This window comes from Cricetulus griseus, chromosome 3 (assembly GCF_003668045.3).
Source record: "Cricetulus griseus strain 17A/GY chromosome 3, alternate assembly CriGri-PICRH-1.0, whole genome shotgun sequence".
Lineage (NCBI taxonomy): Eukaryota > Metazoa > Chordata > Mammalia > Rodentia > Cricetidae > Cricetulus > Cricetulus griseus.
In genome coordinates this window covers 138836385-138845501 of record NC_048596.1, presented here as the reverse complement: position 1 = coordinate 138845501, position 9117 = coordinate 138836385, and the positions used below count along the sequence as shown (strand labels likewise).

At 41.8% G+C, this 9117-nt stretch overlaps 1 protein-coding gene across 1 annotated transcript; it reads right to left on the bottom strand.

Moving 5' to 3' along the window:
• Positions 1-7082: 7082 nt before the first annotated feature.
• Positions 7083-8294, bottom strand: LOC100772093 (lysosome-associated membrane glycoprotein 1). Its single transcript, XM_027404756.1, has one exon. The coding sequence runs from the start codon at positions 8292-8294 to the stop codon at positions 7083-7085; it is 1212 nt and encodes a 403-aa protein (XP_027260557.1).
• Positions 8295-9117: the final 823 nt, after the last annotated feature.

Here is a 9117-nt window from a genome sequence, read left to right as displayed (position 1 = left end):
ACTTTTTGGCTCCAGAAATGTGAGGGGAAATGTCTGGTTTTTCTACGCTGGCCACCTATTATGTTTTTCTTGCAGTCCAAGTTGCCTGCAGCACTGAAATTACACCAAAGATGTCAAAATTCCAAATAGTACATGTTGATCACTCAGAGTTCCTTTCTTGCCAGATATAGAAATGACTCTTTCAGATTCCAACTATCATCTCAAACCTTCACTGAGGAAATGAATCATATAACCAACTACAGAACTGGCTGTTTCTCCCAGCAATGATAAAAAGGATTTTTCTCCATCAGACCATCTCTCCACATTTCCTTTATTCCACCACCTTCCAAATCTTTCTTCTGGCAACAATAAAGTCTAGGAATCTCCCCAGATTTTCACAAAGAAAGACTAAATTTCATTTCCTTGAAAGTTTAAACACCAGGTGAAGAGCTGTGCTTCCCCCACTGACAGCCCAAATCTCACCAAAGCTCAGGGAGAAAGTGGGTCAGAGAATATGACTGCAACAGGAGTCATGGGGGTTAGCCCATGATCTTGGGGTCACACCCAGGAGAAAACACTAGATGAGTCATGGCCCTATCTCTAAGCTTCCATTCTGACAATATTCACTAAGACTTCAGTATCTCCCTCTCAGAGATGAGGAAATCAAAGCCCACAGAAAAAAGATCACTAGCTGTAAAATCCACCAGCATCTAGTACCATGAATTTTATTGTATTTCCTCTTCATACAATCTGAATTTAAAAGTAAACTTTTCCTGATTTCACACAGGCACATTCCTCCTACCATGCATTCTTGTTTCAGTTTAAGAAAATACAAATCTTACACTCTTCAGCAGAAAGAATTTAAACTGCCAAAAAGAAAGCTCCCTGCCATGATGAAAAACACCCCTCAAATAGACTCAATTCTGGAGATGGAAGACAAATTCCATATATATATATATATATATAATATATATATATATATATATATATATATATCAAAAGATAAACTTAGCTTTAGGGTACAAGCCTTAGAGTTAAAATGAAGGACCAGTGCATGGGTCCCTGGGTTGAGTAGGACTCAGAACATCCAACAGATGGCAGTAGCCACTTACTTGCTTGTTTTCTTTTAAATAAGCACATAGAAGACAGATTTTCAGAAGAAAAAAAAAAAACCCAGTAAGATGTGATATCGTATCTTTTAGTAAGAGATCCTTATCAAAATCAAAGCCATCCATCCCCTTTGAGGTAAGAGACAAGAAAAGAGACAACCTAAGTTAGCACTTCTGGAGAAAATCAGCTAATAACATGCTCATGATTACAGATAACTCACCATTGCTTAGCATTTCATCTGTTCTCTTCTTTCATCTTCACAGGGGTTCCCAAGACCAAATAATAAAATTTCAAATGAATATGTTATTTATTTTTGTCCATGGCATATATGTATGTAATATATATTAATATCTACTTCCAAGTTGCCTCCTCTACTCCTCCAGTACACTCAATATACTAAATCCATTTCTGCTATCTAGTGGTATGTTGACTGCTCTTGTGCAAGTAACCATGCCTATAGTGAGTTCGTGGGTACAATAGTGATGTCGTGTCATGTCCAGAAGATAGCATTTTGCAACACTATTATGCCCAAACTTCCATAATGTTTTCAGAGACTTGGGGCTAGGGATGGATAGATACAGCATTTAGGTCTAGGAACACAGCAGTCATTTATTCTTTTTTTCCCCCTCCGACTTTTTAAATTATAAACAAACCTGTTTTACAGGTCAGTTCCAGCTCCCTCTCCCTCCCTTCCTCCCCTGCCCTCCACCAACCCCCCCATCCCATCCTCCCTCTACTCCTCAGGGAGTGTGAGGCCCTCCATGGGAGATCCTCAAAGTTTGTCATATCAGGCCATCCCCCACGAATCCAGGCCAAGTATCCCTGCATGTGGAATGGGCTCCTAACTGACATCCACATTCAGTGGGTCTGGATCAGTCCTCTGCTGGCTTCCCAGCTATCAGTCTGGGATCTATGAGCTCCCCCTTGTTCAGGTCAGCTGTTTCTGTGAGTTTCACCAGCCTGGTCTGGACCCCTTTGCTCATCACTCCTCCCTCTCTGCAACTGCATTCCAGGAGTTCAGTTCAGTGTTTAGCTGTGGGTGTATGCATCTGCTTCCATCAGCTACTGGATGAAAGCTCTAGGGTGGCACACAACGTAGTTATTAATCTCATTATTGGGGAAGGGATTTAAGGTAGCTTCTCCACTATTGCTTAGATTCTTAGTTGGAGTCATCCTTGTAGATCTCGGCATATTTCCTGAGTGCCTGATTTCTCTTCAAACCTATAATGGCTCCCTCTATTATGGCATCTCTTTTCTTGCTCTCCTCTATTCTTCCCCCAACTCAATCTTCCTGCTCCCTCATGTCCTCCTCTCCCCTCCTCTTTTCCCCTTCTCATTCTCCTATCTCCCTCTCCCCTTCCCCCATGCTCCCAATTTGCTCAGGAGATCTTGTCCCGTTCTCCTTCTAAGGGGATTATGTATGTCTCTCTTAGAGTCCTCCTTGTTTTCTAGCTTTTCTGGCAATGTGGATTGTAGTCTGGTAATCGTTTGCTCTATGTCTAAAATCCATATATGAGTGAGCATATACCATATTTGTCTTTCTGTGACTGGGTTAACCTGCTAAGAATGGTTTCCTCTAGTTCCACTCATTTGCCTGTGAATTTCAAGATTCCATTGTTTTTTTCTGCTGAGTAGTACTCCATTGTGTAAATGTTCCACATTTTCTCCATCCATTCTTCAGTTTAGGGGCATCTAGGTTGCTTCCAGGTTCTGGCTATTACAAATAGTGCTGCTATCAACATAGTTGAACAGATGTCCCTGTTGTATGAATGTGCATCTTCTGGGTAAATATGCCTAAGAGTGGAATTGCTAGTCATTTGTTCTTAACACCAGTTATGAGTCTCTGAATTAACTGCTAGACTGCAGAGGGAAGTTTCTGTGACCTAAGTTGAGGGCAGCACTACTCTGAGTGGAAACATAAATATTTAGAAGGCAGTTTGATAACATGTCTGTTTAGCAAGACAATAGGGATAAGTCTCCCCACACTCCAGCATAAGACCTCTCTGACCCATGGACTTTTGACCAAGTTTATAGTCCAGGCATTAATTCCCTCATGCAAAGCAGGTCTTAGATTCAATCCGAAGATTGTTTTAAAGCCCATAATGTACACGCCACTATTTCAGCAATGGATATATTTTACCTGGCAGATTGGTATTAGAGCAAATAGGGTTTAATGCCTGATAATACTATTGATGACCTTTGTCTCTTGGAAGCATGCACAGTCCTATCAAAGCCATGAAAGCTAGCCATAAAAAGTAAATTTAAAGGGTAGTTGTAGGTTGACTTGTCTAGGTTCCAAATCCAGTGAGTGGAATTTTCAGCAATGCAGTCCTAGTATTTAGTAACAGTGCATAAACAAGACTAATGACAGGGTTGCTGTGTTGCTTAAGGGAGATTTTGGAGCCTCTCTGGCCAATGGCTGATAGGAAGGAATCAAATACCTGACACAGAGATTTTAATTTAACACTCCATGTTTTGTGAGAAATTACAGCTCACCTGTGCAGAGTATTTGTGTCCAAACTGTTTTTAAAAAATTATGCATTTATTATAGAAAGATATTAAAAGGGTTCATTTCTTTCCTATAACATTGAATAATGTGAGGAGCATTGGAAATAGTTTCTACTTTAAAAATTTGATAAAATTGCTCAATAATATTCAGATGTAGGGTTTCTTTGTTAGATAACTTTCCATAGGAGCTTCAATCTCATTATGTTTTGTGGTCATAAAAATTATATTTGCATTGCCAAATCTGTATAGAAATGCACTGTGAATAAATACAGATGAGCTGAAACTTGGTGAACTACAGATACTTGCCTTCTAACAGTTTGTTTTCTTAACCTGCTAAATTCACACATACATGCTAGAAAAAACATATTTAATATCCCTAATAAATAGAAAGTACTTTTCAATGTCCACAATATAGATTCCATTTAATTATCTTTATTAAGATGCTGATAGCCTCTTGAAATTGACAGCATATTATCAATAGCTACATTAGCTATCATAGTATGAATTTTTAATGACTTAAGGATTTAGAAAATATAAATTACAATTGACAAAGGGACATATTTAATTTTGATAGAGTGAAGAGAAGTTATATCGCTTTTAAGCAAAGGTGACAACATGGTTAAATATATTAAAATTTTTTCAAAATGATAGTTGTCACATAAACACCTGTAGTCCACACATCTGAAGTGTAAAATTTTCCTTATAGATAAATCACACGTTTCCTCCTTATCACCCTTCAGGTGCATTATACTAAACAATGCATTTAATTATGACATTTTTTCAATGGGTATTAGGTGTTTGGGTCATGTTTGCCCACTCCATTGCTCTCACTTGTCCCTCATACTCCATGTTGGTCCCATTTTTGTTTCCAAATATTAACACTTTGATTTTCACCCTTCACTTCTTCTTCCACCCCCCTCCACAACTTCTGCTCTGCAAATGAGAGAAAACAGGACCTATTTGCCTTTTGGTCTGGCATGCTTTGTTTAAGTTTTAATAATCATCCTTCTGTAAAGATGTTGTTCTAGTTTATGATTGAAAAAAAAGTGCTACTGTTTGTGTGTGTATAACCTGGTTTTGGCTAAAATTTTCTTCTTTTTGACATTTTGAATTTCTTTTACTTTTTGAGATTGTACTATAATTGCATTATTTCCACTGTCCAGACCCTCACATATACTCTTTTTCCTCTTTCAAATTCATGGCTTATTTTTTATTTATTTTTGGTACAAGTGCACATGTATATACTTACATAATCCTTATCAGTTTGTTTTTTTCCAGGGCTGACCATTTGGTATTTAAAAAATCAATTGTTGTATTCTTCTTAGGGAAGATTATTTCTTCTGCTCTCAGCATTCTTTCTTTGCCAACAATTCCCTGTGCAGGGTGGAGGCCTCCTTGACTTTTCTTAGTCCACATTAACATGTCTACTGTCATTCTTGTTCAGCTCATGTTTGAGCAGTCATGATGGTGAGGCTTTATGGATGTTGCTTTTAAGGTTCCTAGGAGGTACATCTCACAGAAAACTTTCTGTTTCTTTGGTCCATATAATAAGGGCCCTTATTCTGCAATGATTCCTACCTAAGACTTGGATATAGAAGTTTTTATTACAGATGGATCATTTGTGACTGGCCTCTACAGCTCTGGATTCTTAGTGGTTTCATTTTTCAGTAAGAATCTCCATCTATTGCAAAGAAAAGTTTCCCTTTTATTTATTTCAATAATTCACTGGTTGATAGAAATCCAGGCTCTCTCCATAACTGGACTGTTGTAAATATACCACACATACTCGGGTGATAAAGTCTCACTGTTGTGTGAAAACTACATTCCTAGTATATACTCAGAAGTAGGACAGCTAGATAATTTATTTCTGCATAAGGACTACAGGTAGGAGACATAGAATATTGGTTTTCCTTTAAGCAGATAAGTTGTATCCACCCACTTAGTTTATTTCTGCTAATCAGAATTTATAAACTAGGACGTATATGTTTGTCCTTGAATTTCAACTAAATTTAGTCATATCATATTACTGGATATCTGAGAAATTCATATATGTGATTGCTTGTATCAGTGATCTTTTTCTTTGCTGTTGTTGTTTTCCTGGAAATGAACCCCAGAGCTTTTCACATCCTAGGTAAGCACTCTACCACTGAGCCACACCCTCAGCCAGTTTATTGTTTAGATTTACTTTATTGTCATTTAGTGTTTATCTGTTTGTCTCTGTGAGTTTATTTTATATGTGTGCTAGTGCCCACACAAGCCAGAAGAAGGTGAATGATCCTTTGGAACTGTGATAAGCTATTTGTCTTAGGGAGTCTATTACTGTGAAGAAATGCCAAGGCCATGGCAACTGTTATAAAGGAAAGCATTTAACTGAGGCTGATTACAGTTTAGAAGGTTTGCCCATTGTCTTCATGGTGGAAGGTAGCTGAGAGTTCTACATCTGGATCTGAAGGAAGCAGGAAGAGGGAGTGAGCCACTGGACCAGGGTTGAGCTTCTGAAACCTCAAAGCCCACTCACAGGACCACACCTACTCCTATGAGGCCGCACCTCATAATAGTGTCACTCACTATGAGCCTATGTATAGGAACCATTTTTATTTAAACAACATCACCAGTTGAGGCAATTCTGGAAAACAAATTCTTGTCATCGTTAAGAACAGCAAATGTTCTTAACTACTGAACCATTTCTACAGCCTCTCCAAAGAAGGATACTTTTTATTAGCATCGTTACAGGCAATGCATTATGTGAGCTGGTCCTCAGTGTACAACCCACCTATGCTACAGGACAGGTCAGCAGTGTGAATCTTTTATTGTACACAGTGCAGAAACCGGGCCACCCTCAACACCAACAGAAGACTGGAAATCACTTTACAAAAAGTAAATAAAAATAATGCCTTTTTCTATTTCGGAAAGTACCAGCTCACGGGTGGCAGAGCACAGAAACACTGGTGGTTGTGTCTAGCCAGATGCCAGATTCCTGTCCCCAGGCCAGGCAGCCTAAACCTGTCCAGAGGTTGCCCCTGTGAATGCCTCTGTACAGGGCTTCCCTGCTCTTCCCTTCTAGCATCTTCAGTGTGCAGCCTAAAGATCAGCCGCCCTTACCACGCCCAAGTGTCAGGCCAGAGAATCCCTTGGTAAGGCTTAAATTGAGTAACAGAATGAAGAAACCAAACACCAAGTCTTAAAAAAAGTCAAATGGAGGAGCCGTGCGATTCTGACAGCCTTCTTGCCCTCCTTAGAGCTCTACTTTGGTAACATTAACATTTAATCAGTTAGCAAAATATTTAAGCCAGTTAGCAAAATTAACACTGTCATTTCAATAGTTATTCCTTTGTGCATAGTAGATGTTCCAAGATGAACATCTGATAAAGCAGATTTCAAAACAGTTTGCTAGAAAGTGTGCCTCCCTTCTACACCTATCTAAGCTCGGGGACATAAGAACAGGCCTCTGTGCGTCTGGCACAGCGCACCTGCCAGTCCACTGGCTAGAAGGTCTGGTAGCCGGCATGACTCCTCTTCCTGCTGATGAGGTAGGCGATAAGGAGGTTGAGGACGAGCCCTGCCAGGGCACCACCCACAGCAATGGGGCTCAGTATGTTGTTACCATCCTGCATACACTCTTCCACAGACCCAAACCTGTCACTTTCAACCTTGAAAGCCTGGACCTGAACGCTGAAGACATTGAGGGAAAACTCCTTGGTGACATAGATGTGCTCCTCGGTGTTGCACTTGTAGGAGTTCCCGACCGTGGCCTGAAGAGCTCTCAGTGATTGGTTGGAGGTGATGAGTGACGACACATTGGCATCGAGAAGAGTCATGTTCAACTGGACTTCTTGTAGGAAAAACAGGCTAGAACTGCCATTCATCCCAAACTTCAAATCCAGGATACTGTTTCTGCTCTCCACTGTCAAGATCACCACATGAGGCCTGCAGCTCCCACTAGCTGTGTCATTTGGGCTGATGTTCAATGCTCTGGTCACAGTCATGTTGTCCTTCACGTTCATCTGCAGGGTCATAGAGGCAAGCAGGCAGGTTCCATCTTCACCAGTCACACTGTACTTAATCACAATGGGGTTTGTGGGCACACGTGGTGGTGAGGGGCTAGGCGGCACAGTGGTCGGGGAAGGTCCATCCTGCGTGCAGCGTGTCTCTTCCTTGCTGAAGTTGCTATTCGACAGGTAGGCCTGGATAGTGGCATCACTGAGCGTGATGGTCACATTGCCCATGTGGACCTGGAGAGCACTCAAACACCGGTATGTTTTGCTGATGTCTGCCTTGATGTCAGTTGAGGAGTCCACAGAGTGGATCCCCTTGTCGCTGGCATTCAGGAAATGTTGAGTGTCTGACAAGTTATAAGCAAAATACATGTGCTGGACACGGTAACGTGTTGCATTTCTTGTGAAATTGAGCGTCAATAAATATCCACTTCCAAAAGCAATTGTGAGGATGGGTTCAGAAGCATTTTCTCTACCACAAGAACTGTTGCTGATCAGTACTTCTGCAGAGGACGGCAGTTCAAAGGTTGAGTTCTGAGAACCATGTCCAGTCTCATAGATGGTGAAGAAGGAGGCAGAGAAGCTGGCCATTGTACAAGCTGTGCCATTGCTGTCTTTCACCACAAACAATGCTGAGGTACCGTGTGCAAGGCCTGCCAACCGCAACAGGAGCAGCGACCACCGGGAGCCAGGGGCCGCCATGTCACGAAGCAGCTGAGGCCAGCGGGAGGACGCGTCCACCCACTCGAGAGGCCCGGCAGCTGCAGCAACAGCACGGAGGGGACCCTGCGCCTGTCACGTCCCTCCAATTATATTTTATCTCTTCTAAATTATTGTATTATTTGGTTATATTATGATGAAAGACCCCGAAGAGGCACTTTCGTAGAGGGAGACCCACACACCCAGGAATCAGCGAGGCCACGAACTGGATGCAAAAAAACAAGAGGCTTTATTGGAGACGCAGGTACCTGGGGCGACTTAGCTTCTGTGTGGCTAAGCGCGCCCGCCCCAAGGGAAAGGCGTCCTTATATAGGGAAAAAGGCGCAAGCTAGGAGCAGGGATTCTATTTGATGGTTCAAATGAGGCACAGAGCCATTCCAGATCAGCATATTCTCAAGGTCTGGTGTCTGGTACAACAGACTTGATTCCTCCCTCCGCGCCCAGGTGGCTGACCTTGGGGGCGGAGACCTTGGGACGGGGGCCGGGGCCGGCCTTGCGCGGCGGCAGGGAAGTGCCGGCAGCTGTGGGAATCAAGGGTCAGGGGGTGCAGGAGAGGATGTATTCGCCAGCTGCATGCGGGAAAACTTAAAAGAGAAAGCTAAGGGCGGGGGTCTTTCATTCCCCCATTTCTCTTGTAACTGAATGGAATCTTTCATTCAGAGGTCTCTGGTTAAGTCTTTCTCTAAGCTTGGCCATGCTGTCTCTAACTATTAAAAATAATAAATCTAACCCTCGTCTGTTCTGCAGGACTACCTCAGAGAGTGATGTTAAGGATTTCTCAAGTGCGCTTATTGACTCTTCTAGG

Excerpts from the sequence above, each read along its gene's own strand:
- LOC100772093 (XM_027404756.1), bottom strand. The coding sequence starts at position 8,294 with ATGGCGGCCCCTGGCTCCCGGTGGTCGCTGCTCCTGTTGCGGTTGGCA.